Source organism: Hemitrygon akajei, chromosome 9 (genome assembly GCF_048418815.1).
Source record: "Hemitrygon akajei chromosome 9, sHemAka1.3, whole genome shotgun sequence".
Lineage (NCBI taxonomy): Eukaryota > Metazoa > Chordata > Chondrichthyes > Myliobatiformes > Dasyatidae > Hemitrygon > Hemitrygon akajei.
In genome coordinates this window covers 52228390-52245256 of record NC_133132.1, presented here as the reverse complement: position 1 = coordinate 52245256, position 16867 = coordinate 52228390, and the positions used below count along the sequence as shown (strand labels likewise).

Here is a 16867-nt window from a genome sequence, read left to right as displayed (position 1 = left end):
TCTCGTTTTGATTTGCAAATGAGTAGTTAAGATTTCAGATTAGTTTATTGTGAAATAAGCTAGCGTGGAATGAGATTCCTTGCCCACACGAAGCTCACAGGGTAGACAGTATTCATAGTAATGGTAAATATAAAATTAAAAACGGCAGTGAGTGCAACAGCAACGGAATGGTGCAAACCGAGGCAGTGCAAAAAGAAACACGAAAGTAACAATAACGGAAGTAATCGTATTAAGGGTTCAATAATGTGGCATCAGCACATAGGGGAGGAAGGGGATGTGAAAGAATGAAGTATTAAAGTAATATTTTGCTGTCTCCTGTTAGGTTGCAGTTGTGTGGGCAACTGCTTATGGGCTAATGTTCGAACGTAGTAATCCCGTTCAAGAAATACCGTCAAGCCCTCTAAGGTAGGCACGTGAAAAATGCATAAGCACATGCACCAAGATTCAGGATTGTTTCCATTAAATTGCTCTTGCAAGTTTACCCCTGATTTAAACTAATTTTCGCAAGCTTGAGTTTGGATGGAAATGGCTCATTGGATCATACTCTTGCTTCCTCCTTTCTATATTTGGAAGGATAGATGTTAACTTGGACCTGCCTATGATGTCAGTGCAGTGTTATACCAATAGAACCGGAAGTGAAAAAATGGTTGAAAGGGAAAGGGATGTCATTTTTTCCCCAAAGGATGAGAAAGGTTTCAGATAGTTTTGCCTTGTTGACTATTGTAACTTATCAACCTAAGGGAGCTAAGGTCACAGGCTATCTCTAGCTCCTGTATTTTCCCACCTTACCTCTGACCAAGACGTATTCTGAATTGAATAAGTTACACACAGGCTAATTTAGGAATAACTTTTAGGCTTGCAGAACATTTATAACACAGATGGAGGTCAGATGGCTCATTGATCCTTTGCCTGTTGACAAAAGGCTGCCTAGTTCAATGTTACCTCCCAGTTCTTGGTCCACGGCCCTGCAATCACCTCCAGGACATTTTAAAATGTCAGTTTCAAATCCCCACCTTCTCTGGGTGCGGGTGAAGAAAAACCCTCATTGTCTCTTTCATCCTTCTACCAAATATCTTAGTTCTATATTCCCTGGGTTTTTGGTTTTGGGAGATAGGTGTTTCCTAATACTCACTTGATCTAGGTCCTTCATAATTACAGATATTTAATTCCGTCTCTCCTCCACTGTTCCAAAGAAAACAATCCCAGTTTATCCAATCTTTTCTCAAAGATTCAACTTTCCCATTCCAGCAGTATCCTTCTGTGCACCCTCTCATCTCCAATACATCTTTCCAATGTTATAGTGACCACAGTTGTATGCAACATTCAAGCTAACTAATGGCTTTGGCCTAATATAGTGTGCAGTCACAGCCTCACCTCCGTGCTCTTTTTGTATTCCTCAGCTAATAAAGATAAGCATCCTGTCTACATTTTTAATCATTTTAGTGACTTGCCCAATTAGTTGTCAAGGAGCCTTTTAGTCACAGGAACACCCGAGTTTAAATCCCAGTGTGGGAGCTGTGGAAATTAAATTCAGTTGATAACGTGGCATTTGGAGCAAAACAATTTGAATTAGTAATGAAGACTATAAAGGGCGTCATAAAGTCAAGATTGTCACAGAAAAACAACTATTTAGCTAGTATCCTTCATGGGAGAAAATCTATTATTCTTGTCCAGTCTAATGTAGACCCACTCCAAGTGGTTGACTCAACTGCCCTCTGAGATGGTTTGGTCCCTCAGGTGTAGGTGTCTTACCTGCAGCTCCTCAAGGGATGAACAATAATGTGACCTCGCCAGTGATACCTAATCCTGAGTGATTAAATAAAAATGCCTCTCATTGGTTTGAGATTGATTTACTGTCAAACTACTGATTCCAGACAATCTTTACTAAATCTATTACCTAATTGAAGTGGTTCGAACCCATTTGGGAACCTTTCCTCATTTTTTAAAATCTTTGTCCTTTCCCATAAGAATGCTAATTCTAACTAATAAACACTGTTTCAAAGTTGCTCTCCCATTCTTCCTTCTACCTCCCCAGCTTCACTCACAGAGTCGTGCAGCACAGAAAATGGCTGATAAAAACCTTCGAATACCAGTCTGCACTCATCCCATTTAGAAGCGTTTGGTCGGTCGTCCACTATGCCTTGCTGATTCAAGTGATTAACTGAATGTTCCTTAAATGTCTTTAGAGTGCCTGACTCCACTAGTTGCCCAGACAGTGGAAACCATATTCCAACCACCTGGTGAAAAATTCAGTCTCAGGTTCCATCTAAGCCTCTGACTTTGCTCTATGTCAGTTGCTTTATACATCTTTTGAGAAAATCGTCCTGCTTTCAGTCCTGTCTATGTCGCTCATAATTTTGAATTCCCCTTTCTCATTCTCCCTCAGCTTCTTCCTTCATTCTCTGCAGTCTCTCCTCATAGTTCATCACAGGCAACTTCTTGGTGAATCTCTTATGCATCCTCTCCAGCGCAGTTATGTCCTTGTAGTGTGGTAGGGAGCCATACTAAAACTAATTCCAGAATAGCCCCCTCTATTGTTAGACTTGCTACTTGTTTTCACATTCATTTTGAGAGGACTAGTATATAAGAACAAAGATGTAATGCTGAGGCTTTATAAGGCATTGGTCAGACCACACTTGGAGTATTGTGGATATAGGTCCCTTATCTAAGATAGATGTTCTGGCATTGGAGAGGGTCCAGAGGAGGTTCACAAGAATTATTCTGGGAATGAAAGGGTTAATGTCTGAGGTGGGTTTGTTGGCTCTGGGCCTGGGTGTTTAGAAGAATGAAGGGACATCTCGTTGAAATCTACTGAATGTCAGAAGGCGTAGATAGATAAAGTAGATGTGGAGAGGATGTGGGACAAGAGGGCACAGACTCAGAATGAGGGAGACCTAGATTTAGAACAGAGGTGAGGAATTTCTTCAGCTGGAGGGTGGTAAATCTGTGGAATTCATTGCCATGGATAGCTATGGAGGCCAAGTCACTGAGGATTTTTAAAGCAGAGGTTGATAAAAGGTTTTTTATTGGTCAGGGCATCAAAGGTTACAGGGAGAAGACAGGAGAATGGGATTGAGAGGGATAATACATCAGCCATGATGGAACAGCAGAGCAGACTCGGGCCGAATGGCCTTATTCTGCTCCCGTGTCTTATGGTCTATATTGCCTGAATGCTGTTTAAGAGATTTCTGCCTTTTATACTTTTGCACAGTATGGTAGTAATTTAATGTATTGCACTGTCCTGTTTCAAAAAAAACAAACTTCATGACATGTGTGAGTGATGATAAACCTAATTCTGATATGAGTCTCTATTGTGGACTGACAGTGGGAAGGGGGCAGGGAGAGGGGAATCATGGTCGGGTAAAGAGGAAGGGAGACAGGAGGGAGTGGGAAACACCAGAGAGACATTCTGTAATAATCATCATCATAATGATCATTTGAAATCAAATGACCTTGCCTGGTGTCTCAGGGCTGGGTATATCTGCACCTTTCTCCTCCTCCCCCCACCCTTCCCGCCGCCTGTTCCATACCCCTCCCGCAGTGCTCCACCCTCGCCATTCCCAACATCCTTTGCTCCCGCCAGATTTGGGAATCCGCTCTCTGCTCCAAGTTGGTAATTATAGCACTGTGCAAAATACTTTTACATATGTCTCTCATTATTGTATAAATCTCCGTATGGTCACTTTTCAGCCTCATATTGTAGTGTAAATAAACCTGCTTTGTAAAATCTCTCCGTATAACATCCCTCCATTATTAGTAGCTACAGCCTCCTGTGCATTAATAAGTAAGTTTCCCACATATCGGGGTGAGTCTTGTTGCAGTATTAATTCTGATGACATGTTGTGTAACTGGTTGCAGGGAGCCATTGCCTACGATGTTCAGCATGCTGCACCCGCTGGATGAAATCGCACCTGTTGTTTGTAAACCAGGAGGTGAGGACTCCCAACTTGTACCAAGTTATTTTACCTGATTGGCTCAGTGGGTGATCTGTCCTGTGTTTCAAGAAAATTTGTGTTGTGAAATACCTCACGTCTTTAAAAGAAGAAATGACAAAATTGTAAACATGGTGTTTTGTTTTCCAGTTGCACAAGGAGGTATCAAGGCCTAGGTCTTGAAGCTTATTGATTGGTTTTGAGGGGGAGATAGTGTTGAATACTGAGCTGTAGTTAATGAAGAGCACATATGCATCTTTGCTGAAAGATTTTTCAGGGTTGAGTGAAATTCTCTTAAGGGCTGTATTTCGTGGCTATCTGGAGAAGAGAAATATCAGAGTTGTGTTGTACCTGCACACTTTTGGCAATAAAATGAACCTTTGAAAGTCAATGAAGTGGCATCTGTTGTGACGGTCGGCAAATTGGAGCAGACTCAAGTTACTTCTCAGGCAGGAGTTGATATGTTTCATCACCAACCTCTCAAAGCTCTTCATCACAGTGGATGTAGGTGCCTCTGGATGAGAGACATTGTGAAAAGTTTGCCATGTACTTCTGGGGTATCAGTATAACTGAAGACTGCCTGAAGCAGGTGGGTGCCTCAGACTGCCAAAGCGAGAGGTTAAAGGTATCACTGAACACTCCAGCCGGTTGATCAGCTCAGGTCTTTAGTACTCCTTGCGCAACTGGATCCTTGATTTTCTCATTTGTACACCACGGTCAGTTCAGGTTGGCGATGATAACTCCTCCACAATCTCCGTCAGCATAGGTGCACCACAGGGCTGTGTGCATAGCCCGTTGCTCTAATCACTTTGTACGTGTTGGCTTTTAGGCTGAGTTCCAGTGCTGTGTTTAAGTTTGCCGATGACACCACTGTTGTTGGCCGAATCAAAAGTGGTGACAAATCAGCATTTAGCAGCATCCTGTTGAAGATGGTGGAAGTCGCAGAGAATGATGTCCTGTATGCGGCGGCTCGTGGGGTGATAGGAAAGGACAAGAAGAACTTCTCCTTAGTTAAGGCAGTGAAGATGGCATGAGGGCTTATGTCCAAGAAATGGAAGAAATGATGGTGAGGGCAGCGTTAATGGTAGAGGAAGGGAAACCCTGTTCTGTGAAGAAGGACGTCAGCTCTGATGGCCTGGAAAGGGCAGCCTCAACCTGGGAACAGGTGCATCAGAGACTGAGGAACTGAGAAAAGGGAATGGCATTTTTACACGTGACAGGTTGGGAGAGGTACAGTTAAGATAGCTGTGAGAGTTAGTAGATTTATAAAAGATACTGGTAGATAGTCTGTTTCTAGAGATGGAGACAGAGAGATCGAGTAAGGGTGAGAAAGGTATCAGAAATGGACCAAGTGAATTTAAGGGCAGAAGTTTGAGGCAAAGTTGATGAAATTGACAAACTCAGCATGGAAGTATGAAGCAGTACTCATGCAGTTGTCAGTGTAGCTCAAAGAATTGGGCAGTGTTACTAAGGTAAGCATGGGACATGGACTGTTGCACGTAGATAGGTGGAGCTGGGGCTCATGATTACACTTTGGGTCTGGAGAAAGGGGAAGAGCTGAAAGAGGAATTGGTGAGGATGAGGACCAGTTCCACCAGACAGAGGAGGGTAGTGGTGGGGAGGTCCGTTAATTTTTAAAAATTTTCTGTTTGAGAGTTTAGCAGAGTTGCTGAGGTTGTTGAAGTGATGACATGACTATTAGGTCAAAGTTTAGGGTTAGGTATGATATCCAAGCTTGCAGTCTGTTTCATTTTCAGACAGTTACCATGGTAAGAGATGGATTTGGCTATTCTTGGGTAGTACCTAGTAGGCAGCAGGTTCATCTGTAACTGCATGTCAGCTGAAACAGTCAAGTCAAACAATTTAGTGTTATAGTAAGTTTCTCTTCCGTAAATCAATGTCCTCTGGTTACCGAGACTCCTTTAGTGAAACTATTTCTTCTATCTTTTATCTTATCATGAGTATCTCACCTGTAATCTCTCCTATTCTGAGTACAATGATGCCACCTCCCTGATCTCAGCTTTGGCAAATAATGTTATTTTGTATGAGTGTTAAAACTTAATTCACACTTCTATTTGTGGTGATGCTTATCAGGCACAATATCGAACTGATCGGTTAGTTAGTGCAATCTTTTACTTATAATACAAATTGATAACATTGTTTAATGGGGTGAGCTGGTTCTCTTGATTTGGATTTTTTTCCAATTCGTTTATTGTATTCATGAATAAACGTGTAACTTTTTTTTGCGTCTGTCAAGTTATTTGTAACTTTGGGAATATTAAACAATTTATAAACAGAGACAGATAAGATTAACAAAAGTTGGAAATTACCTTTAAAGATAGCTAAAATTTTCAATGTAGTGTAGTATGCAATCAAAATATAAATACGATATGCTTAGAAGTAAAATATTAATATTGCAAAAAAGTGCAGTTAATGGGTGCTCAGCTGCTGTTCACAAAATAACATTTGATTTTTTAATAATCATGCTGGTACCCCTAAAAGCTGGGATTCTGAACCTGTTTTAGGATGCAGTCTTTGAATTCAATACCAGTTATGTTTTGGATAATATTTATAGTTACGTTGCTTGGTGACATTTCTCTAAAGGATTATTTTGTGACAAAATTAAGGTATTATTATCTCCCTTTCAGGAAGTGTGACCAGTGTGCCAAGAGTACAGTATGTTGCTGACTATACCCTGAAAATAGTTTTCTCCAATACGGCACCTTCAATCATCTTGACTTACGACACAGTACAGTGTTTGCATACAGTATGGGCATTACGTAAAATCAAAACAGAGGTACCTGTTCCTTGGAGTTTTATTTTCTTTTCTCCGTGTGATCTCGTTTAAGAGCAGTAGCTCTGGAAATATCTTTGCCATTTTCTTGGGATTTGGAACACACTGTTTATTGAAATTTAATTGTAAAATTGGATAGAATAGAAGGGATATTCCAAAAAGCTGCATAGAGATGTGTGATGTTAAATCAAAGACAGAATGAACAGGTGATCAAGCATGTTTTAATAAGGAGGATGGAGGAGAATTTGGTTGGAAATCAGACGGCTTATTTTGCAAGAAATATCATACTGATGATGGCTGTAACATTATAACAATAAATCTCTCTTCCCAAGTCTTCACAGCCACATGGCCTCTGAGTTATTGGCTGAGAAGAGTAATGTCAATGAACAATTTTCATGGAATATCAGGCAGAGTTAACGCATCAACTTGAGTACCCATGGGCTTGTACAGTCCATCTGGAGGCATGATCAGTGTCATTGGAGAATTTAAGTTCAAGTAATTCTGTCTGAACTTCGTAAGGGTGATTGGGATGATCAGCTTGCCTTTGTGTATGGGAAGTCTTGGCCCTTGAATTTAATTGATGTGTTTGAAGAGATATGCAAGAGGATTGGTGAAGGCAGGGCAATAGACATTATCTATCTGGACTTTGCAAAGCTTTTGACAGGGTCCCACATGGCAGGCTGGTGCAGAAGTTTAGGTTACATGGGGTCCAGAGTGAGCTAGTCAATTGGATACAAACTTGGCTTAGTGGTAGGAGTCGGTGGGTGGCAGGGGAAGGCTTTTTCTCACACTGGAGCCCTGTGATTAATGGTTTGCAGCAGGGATTGACGCTGGGTTCTGTGTTTTGGACAAATAAACAATTTTGATGAGAATGTAGATGGCATGATTAGTAAGTTTTGACAATATTAGGCTGTACAGTGGAGAGTAAAGAAAGTTGCTGAAGGTTACCACAGGATCTGAGAAAGTGGGTAAGGGAATGGTTGATGGGATTAGCTCAGGCATCTGTAGAGCGATGCATTTTGGGACGTTAAAACAGGGTAGGATGTACACAGTAACCCAAACTGTCGGAGAAACTCAGTGGGTCGAGAAGCATCGGTGGGAGAAAAGAAACTGTCAATATTCCAGATCAAAACCTTGCATCAGGATGGAAGACGGAGAAACAAGATGGCCAGTATCGAGGGGGGAAAGGGAATGGCACAAAAGGATTCTGAGGCGAATAGTGGACTGTGGTGAAAGGTGTAAGATGACAGGTAGTTATGGCAGGGTTTGGTGGGGGGTGGGGAACCAGTATGTGCAGTGGGTGGATGGAATCAGGTGTCTGAGGACAAAGCTGGCTGAAGGGGGACCAGGGAGGAGGACAAAAGTCAGTGGATGGGTGGATCAGAAGAAGGAATGGTTGAGGAGGGGCAAGGGTGGGAGAGGGGAATAAAAGAAAAAAATGGATTTGGGACAGATTTACCAAAAATGAGTAAACTCAATATTCATACCAGTGGGTGGTAGACCACCCAGGCAGAATGTAAGGAGTTGCTCCTCCAGTTCATGTTAGGTTTCATCCCTGCAGTATGGACAGCTCAATGTGAGAATGGTGTGGCCATTGTGGGCTGAACTTAAGTGTTTTGCAAAACAATTGCCAATATAGGCATACACAGTCAGTAGTCGGGTTCTGCGGAGTGTTTTAGAACAGTGAGACCTTCGGGTACAAGACATAATTCCCCAAAAGTGATGATACAGGTAGAGAGGGTGGTGTATTAACTACAAGAGTCAGGATATCATGTTACAGCTGTACAAAATGTTGGTAAGAGTTCCCTTGGAGTATCGGTCTGCATTCCTGCGTGCCTTGCTAAAAGAAGGATGTGAATAAGCTAGAGATGATGCAGAAAAGGCCCACAAGGATTTTGCTCAGACTGGAGGGCTGGAGTTATAAGGAGCGACTGGATAGGCTGCAGCTGTTCTTACTGGAGCAAAGGAAACTAAGGTGCGAACTTGTATAGATTTATAAAATCACAAGGGCGTTGTTACGGTCGATGGTCACATTCTTTCTGCCTACCGTCTAAAACTAGAGGGCAAAGGTTTCAGGTGAGAGGAAAAAGATTTAAAGGAGATCTGAAGGGGCATGTTTTTCACACAGGTGGTGTTGAGTATATGGGGCAAACTGCCAGTGGAGGTGGTAGAGGCAGGTACATACAAAAGTCATTTCAGCAGGTATATGGATAGGAAAGGTTGAGGAGGATTTGGGCCACACACAGGCAAATGGGACTCTTCAGATAGTCACCTTAGCCAGCGAAATGAGTTGGGCCAAAGAGCCTGTATGATTCGATGACTCTTGTTCGATAAACTTGTAATACACATCTGGTCTCATAAGGGGTGATTAAGGAACTGGTGACTTGTTATCTGGATCTATAATTTCCTCAGGAGTGGAAATCTATGCTCTTACCCAGTCTCGCTCACACGTACGAGATGCACAGCGGTGACTCTTAAAGAGCCTTCTTAAGTACCTAACAAGGCAGCTGTTCAGAGATAGATAGGTATGAACGAAGCCTGAGGATGTTGTAAATTATATCTCGCAAATTGTTTTGCCTTCTTGATCCAGCATTTAGGCCTAACTCTGCCAAATCACTTCGTTTTAAGCATCCAGAAGAAATCATAGTTTATTAGAGTACACAAGCAGGTCCTTTGGCCTAATTTGTCCATGTTGATCAAAGTACACACCTAAGGTCCCACTTGCCTGCATTTAGCCCATGCTCCTCTAAACCAGGGGTTCCCAACCCTTATTATGCCAGGGAGCAACACCATTAAGCAAGGGGTCCGCGGACCCCAGGTTGGGAACCTCTGTTGTAAACTTTTCCTGTCCATGTGCTTATTGAAATGTCTGTTTAAATGTTGTTATTAACTACAAATCTCTGGAACAATCCTCCAAGCTGAAGTAACCCTCAAAAAAGATCGGGTTAATGCGTATTAGAATGTGTCCCAACTTTATAGCAGTATCCCATGAGCTGGACATTGTGGACAGTGGAGCAAGTTCTGTCAGTAGCAAACATTTATTAGTCATGGCACTCTGAGTAGATGTAACATGTGCCAATAAGATGACCACAGTTTTTGTCTGATTATCTACTTGTAGTATCTCTTAATACCTGGCAGTAATTCTTGTGTTTTCTCCCACTGAACAGGAACAGAACACAGTTCTACGGCATCCCGGTACAGCGGGGACTCCTCAACACATAGCCACCAGCAGCTCCCTGACTGCTCACCTCAGAAGTGTCTCAAAGGGGGAGTCACCAGTGGCGTCTCCATTCCAAAATATTTCCTCCTTCCCCAGCCAGAATAGATCCACAGCCTCTCCGGGCACACACTCGCGCTCCCATTCTCCTTCCATTTCAAATATGGCGGCACTGAGGTGAGCAATTACCTAGTAACTGCGTGAAGTGTTGCAAACGCAAGGGAATGATGGGACGGGTGACGCACCTTTTGCACCGACCTGGTCGGGAATGTGATGTGACAAAACACGGCAAATTGTTTTGGTTTTGACTTAAGACCAAATCTTGCCCCAAAGCCCGTGACTTCATTCAGTACAGTCATGGCTACTCCAGTGTTAAGCGTCAATCCCAGTTTCCTCTCTGATTCTTATAATCCTTGGTCAGCCTGGAGACATAAGTGATATTGGGCAGCTGCCTTTAGTTATTCATTGGGATTTGGTTTAATAAATATATTTGTATTGAGTTAGGGATTATCTTGACATTGTATCTGTTTATAATGAAGTATATTTTGTGTGTGTTTACTTTTAAGTATCTTAAATTTGTCAACAGCTGTGGCTGCTAATGGTCCTTGTCTTTGACCCACGGCCTGTGCTTTCTTTCCCCTTGCATGCGTTTCCACTCCTTTCTTTCATGCTTCCACACAGACGCACACGTGCAACCATTTGTCATCCACTGCTCCACTTAATACCACCTTTATGTAGCTGGGCTCATAGCAACCTCAGGGTAATTAACCAAAAGCACCAGGAATGAGACCACCACCGCCCAGTATGTGCCCACTAAGGCCGTGATAATGAAACCAGGAAGATACCAAGGTTAATAAGTTATACCCATCTACATGGGAACATTTGTTGAAGGAGTGGTATCCCGAGCAGAGACTTTTTTCAGATCATGCTGCTTTGACAGCTGGTCATTGCAATGTAATTTCCAAATTTTCTGGGACTTTTTATAAGTAGAATGGCAAAACTGTTACTCGGTTGGAATTTGCTTGATTTGTATTGTAATATTTACATTTTTATTAAAATGTTTGAGTGAAGTGGGGGGAGAAAAGCTGTATCCACTTCCATCCTCTGTTCAGGATTTCATCTCATTCACACAAAGGACACGATGCACTCGATCTCAGTCCTACGCACCAAGCGTGCAGTGTATAGGTACAGGTTGCAATATTGAACTGATGGGATTGCTTCATCGGGACACAGCACAGACTCTGTTGCCAAACAGCTAACTTTTGCAGCAGCAGTTCCAAAATGTGTTTGTATTCACGTTATTTGAGAGTGTTTTCTTTCACCACTGCCTGCTGCTTTTGTTAGGTCATATTCTCAATTACTATTTGTCTTGTTTCACTTCCCATTTTGCTGAGTTTATGTGCCTGTGGTAGGTATCTTGCTAGCTGGTTCATTTAAGTAATTGAGCTTTGAACATTGACCAACCCAGGCATCAGAAGTTTGAGAGCAGTGCCTGAGTGGAAAAAGGCAGCGGATTGAAGCAGCGTAATTGAGCTCTGACCGATCCGCGTTTGAGATTGAAAATGAAAGGAAGGCAGGGGCAAACACGGCGGCCATCATCTGAGTGGACAGAGTCAGAGTGGTGATCGTGAGGCTTTACCTCTTGAAGGCTTCAGCTCTTCAAGGTTTCAGCAAAGAGAGGCTTCAGTCAGAGAAAGCAAAGAAAAGAAAAGCTCTTGGTTAAGTTTTTTTTTCCCCCTTCCCTTCATTATTTTTGTTCATTTAGGACAGTAGAGATGCCAGGCAGGATAATTGAATGCTCCTCTTGTGGGATGTGGGAAGGCAGAGAGACCTCCGGTATCCCTGACGATTAAAGCTGCAAGGTTCATCCAAATGAGCTTCTAACAATCTGCATTAGGGAACTGGAGCTGGAACTGGATGAACTCTGGATCGTTCGGGAGGCTGAAGGGGTGAAGGATAGGACATATAGTGAGGTAGTTACACCCAAAGTGCAGGGCATGGGAAACTGGGTGACAGTCAGAAAGGGAAAGGGGGTTAAGGAGCCATTGCAGGGTACCCCTGTGGCCATCCCCTGCAACAATAGGTACATCACTTTGGATACTGTTGGTGGGGAAGGTGGGTTGGGGGGTGTTGACCTAATAGAGGAAAGTCACAGTGGTTGGCTGTCTGGCTCTCCTGACTCGGAAGGGAAGGGGGGAAGAGACACGCTGTGGTGATAGGGGATTCTTTAGTTAGGAGAACAGACAGGAGACTCTCGGGGTGAGAATGAGGTTCCCGGATGGTATGTTGCCTCTCGGGTGCCATGGTCAGGGACATCTCGGATCGAGTCTGCAGCATTCTTAAGTGGGACGGTGAACAGCCTGAGGTCGTGGTCCTTGTAGGTACCAGTGACATGGGTTGGATGAGTGACGAGGTTCTGCATAGGGAGTTAGGTACTAAGTTAAAGGGCAGGACCTCCAGGATTGTGATCTCAGGATTGCTTCCTGTGCCATGTGATAGTGAGGCCAGAAATAGGAAGATTACAGAGTTTAACACATGGTTAAGGAGCTGGTTTAGGAGGGAGGGCTTAAGATTTTTTGATCCTTGGGCTCTCTTCCAGGGAAGGTGAGACCTGTACGGAAGGGATGGTTTATACCTGAGCAGGAGGGAGACTGTTATCCTTGTGGGAAGATTTGTTAATGCTGCATGGTGGTGTATAAGCGAGAGTTGCAGGGGTTGACCATAGAGTTGGAACAGTTAGTGGAGAGGTTGTGGAGGCAGATGTTGGTAAGACCTCAGACTAAGTCAGGAATCAAGAGGTTAAGCGTGGTACGACTAGTGTCCTGAGATGTGTATATTTCAATGCAAGAAGTATCCTAGGAAGGGCGGATGAGTCAGGGCATGGATCAATACCTGGAATTATGACGTTGTATCCATTAGTGAGACTTGCTGGCCGGAACGGCAGGACTGGCAGCTCAATATTCTGGGGTTCTGTTGTTTTAGGCATGATAGAGCGGGAGGGATTAAAGAAGGAGGGGTGGCATTACTAGCCAGGGAAAATGTCACAGCAGTACTCTGTCAGGGCAGACTGGAGAACTTGACTAGTGAGGCTCTATGGGTAGAACTGAGAAATAAGAATTGTATGACCACATTAATGGGGCTTTATTACAAACAACCCAACAGTCCGAGATATTTAGAGGAACAAATTTGCAGAGAGATTGTGGACTGTTTCAAGAAGCATAAGGTTATTATAGTAGGTGATTTTAACTTTCCACATTTTGACCGGGAATCCCATACAGTCAAAGGTCTAGAGGAAATGTTCCTTCATCTGTATATAGAACTCCCAATGAGAGAATGTGCAATACTGGATCTGCTATTAGGGAATGACTAACCCCTTTTTTTGAATATGGGTGATTTGTGTCTGCTTTTTACTTTTTACTTTTTCGTTTGAGTTGCCGTCTTGAGACATCGGGATAAAATTAGTATTAGATTGCCTGCTTGCCTCTTACTGGATTTTTTCTGGGGTTCTGGGGGTGGGGGGAGGGGGCTTCTGTTTTGCATTTGCTTTCTGCTTAGTTTTCACTTCATGGGCTGACTTGAAACTACCAAAATGGCTGGAGTGTCGTAACTTCCGGTTCCTCTTTGAACTTGATTTCCTCTTCCGGATTCATGAGTTCATCTTCTTTTTAACTTTATGTGTTAACTACAATAAATATTGGCAATATGGATAAGATTATTCATTTTGCTTCTTGGAATACTAACGGTTTAAATCATCCGATTAAACGGAAAAAAATATTTAAAGTATTCCACAGAATGAATGCTAATATTATCTTTGTACAAGAGACTCATTTGAGGAAGGAGGATAGTCAACATGTTTTTAGGTTTTGGAAAGGCCAACAGTATCATTCGAATTCCCAAGCCAAAGTAAGAGGCGTTTCCATTTTTATAGATTCCTCAACCTCTTTTATACACTATGAAACAATTTCAGACTCACAAGGTAGATTTTTGCTTCTCACTGGTTTACTTTTTAGTCAAAAAGTTGTTTTAGTTAATGTTTATGCTCCAAATACTGATTCTCCTGAATTTTTTAAGTGTTTATTTACATCTTTTTCTAATTTCAATGAGTACCTGTTGATAATGGGTGGGGATTTTAACTGTTGCTTAAATCCCTCGATGGATAGATCTAAATCTACTCAGGTTCTTCTGAATAAATCGTTCTCTCTTATTAACTCCTTTATGGTTGATACTGGAATTTCTGAAATTTGGCGATTCTTACACCCCAATGACAAAGAATTTTCATACTTTTCTCATGTTTATCATAATTACTTAAGAATTGACTATTTCTTTATTGATCATCGTTTACTTACGGATGTTATTGATTGTAAATATGATTCCATTACCATCTCGGACCTTGTACCTCTGAAGCTATCTATTAAGACAATGGATTCATCCTCAAATGCCAAATCTTGGCGGTTCAACTCTACTTTACTTCAGGATTCAGACTTTCTCAACTTTATTAAACAGCAAATTGATTTGTTTTTTTCGACAAACTCTACAGAAGAGATCTCTAGTGGAATATTATGGGATACTTTTAAAGCATTTATTTGTGGACAAATTATTTCATACTCTGCTGGAATTAGGAAATGAACTAATACTGAACTACTTACATTGGTCGATAAAATTAAAGAAATTGATAAGACTTATTCAGTGACCCCCTAGTAAAGAACTTTATAAAAAGAGAGTTGAACTTCAAATGGAGCATAGTTTGTTATTATCCTCCTCGATTGAAAATCAGTTAATTAAATCCAGAACTCAGTTTTATGTACATGGAGATAAATCTGGGAAATTATTGGCTAATCAATTGAAAACTGCTTCGGTTAAATGGCAAATCATTAAGATTCATAAACGAGATGGCACTTTGATGATTGATCATAAAGAGATAAATAAAGCCTTTCAAGATTTTTATAACTCTTTATATCAATCAGAATTTGTTGAGGATTCTTCCATAATGGATGAATTTTTAAGAAAATTGAATATCCCAAAATTAACAGCAGAAGATTGTGTATTTCTAGACGCACCTATTACGGAAATCGAAATAAAAGAGGCTATTTTTTCAATGAATTCAGGTAAAGCCCCTGGTCTGGATGGTTATACTGCGGAATTTTTTAAATCCTTTTCTTCTATATTCTCTACTTGGCTTTGTAAAATTTTTAAAGATGCATTAACTGTAGGTAAACTACCACAATATTTCTGTGATGCCTCCATTTGTCTAATTCTTAAAAAAGATAAAGATCCTACTGAATGTGCATCCTATCGGCCTATATCCTTGCTGAATACAGGTTCCAAGATTTTTACCAAAATTTTAGCCACTAGACTAGAAAATATAATACCTCAAATTATCTCTGAAGACCAGACCGGATTTATTAAAAATTGTTATTCATCCTTTAACATTAGAAAATTAATTAATATAATTTATACTCCTTCACCTAAAATACCAGAATTTGTCATTTCCTTAGATGCTGAAAAAGCGTTCGATAGGGTTGAATGGCCATATTTATTTAATACGCTGCAGAATTTTAATTTTAACCTGAAATTTATATCATGGATTAAATTAATATATTATAAACCTTTGGCTTTGGTTCTTACCAATAATCAGAGATCTCCTTTCTTTCAGTTGTCCCGTGGTACGAGGCAAGGCTGTCCTTTAAATCCTCTATTATTTGATACTGCTTTGGAACCTTTAGCCATTGCCATTCGTGAATCACCTAATATTTTTGTTATTACCCGTAAGGAAGGGACTTATAAGTTATCATTATATGCTGATGATTTGTTACTATACATATCTGACCCTGAGAGATCTATTCCTGTTATTTTATCCTTGCTTGCTCAGTTTAGTAGCTTTTCTGGCTACAAACTGAATTTTAATAAGAGTGAATTATTTCCATTAAATATGCAAGTTTCAATCTATAAACACTTACCATTTAAAGGTGTTAGAGATCATTTTACTTATTTGGGTATTAAAATTACCGAGAAACATAAGGATTTATTTAAAGTTAACTTTTTACCTTTAATTGTCCAAATCAAGCAACTTATTACCAGATGATCCCCATTATCTTTGTCATTGGTTGGTTGAATTAATGCTATTAAGATGATAGTTTTACCCAAATTTTTATATCTATTTCAAGCATTACCAATTTCTATTCCTAAATCTTTTTTTGATATTATTGACTCCAAAATATCCTTGTATGTGTGGCATTATAAAAATCCTAGATTAAGTAAAAAATATTCACAGAAGCCCAAGAAGGAAGGCGGTTTGTCTTTGCCAAACCTAAGATTTTACTACTGAGCAGTTAACATTCGCTATTTAATATTTTGGACACAAGAATTGATTATAGTACCTTGCCCACAATGGGTAAATATTGGAGTGTGAATCTGTACAAGACTTTTCATTGTTTTCTATTTTAGGATCTTCGCTTCCTTTTGCTTTATCTAAATTGAATAAACAAATAACTAATCCTATAGTTAAACATACATTATGAATATGGTTTCAATTTCGTAAATTCTTCGGCTTGAATAAGTTTATCTTATCAAGCCCTATTATATCTAACTTTTTTTTCCAGCCCTCTTTTATGGACCAAGCCTTTGTGTTATGGAAAACAAAAGGTATTACATGTTTTTGTGATCTATTTTTAGATAATAGTTTTATGTCCTTTGATCAGCTGTCCAATAAATATAATTTGCCTAAAACTCATTTTTTAGATACCTGCAAGTTAGAAATTTCTTGAATAATATGTTTCAGTCTTTTCCGAAATTATGTCCAATGGATATTACGGAAAAAAATTTAGTTCTGAATCCTTGCCAGAAGCGTTTAGTAGCCATCATTTATAACATGATCATGAAAATACAGCCAGGACTATCAGAAAAAATTAAGAAGGAATGGGAAAA

The 16867-nt window shown here is 40.6% G+C and overlaps 1 protein-coding gene across 2 annotated transcripts in view; it reads left to right on the top strand.

Annotated features, from left to right (window-relative positions):
- The window catches only part of anapc1 (anaphase promoting complex subunit 1), a 231177-nt gene that overhangs the window by 20236 nt on the left and 194074 nt on the right, over positions 1-16867 (top strand). For both annotated transcript variants that reach the window (XM_073055963.1, XM_073055962.1), the window contains exons 6-9: positions 323-405; positions 3859-3932; positions 6581-6729; positions 9894-10120. In XM_073055963.1, coding sequence (XP_072912064.1) covers positions 323-405; positions 3859-3932; positions 6581-6729; positions 9894-10120 — 533 coding nt within the window. The remainder of the gene's footprint in view (positions 1-322; positions 406-3858; positions 3933-6580; positions 6730-9893; positions 10121-16867) is intronic.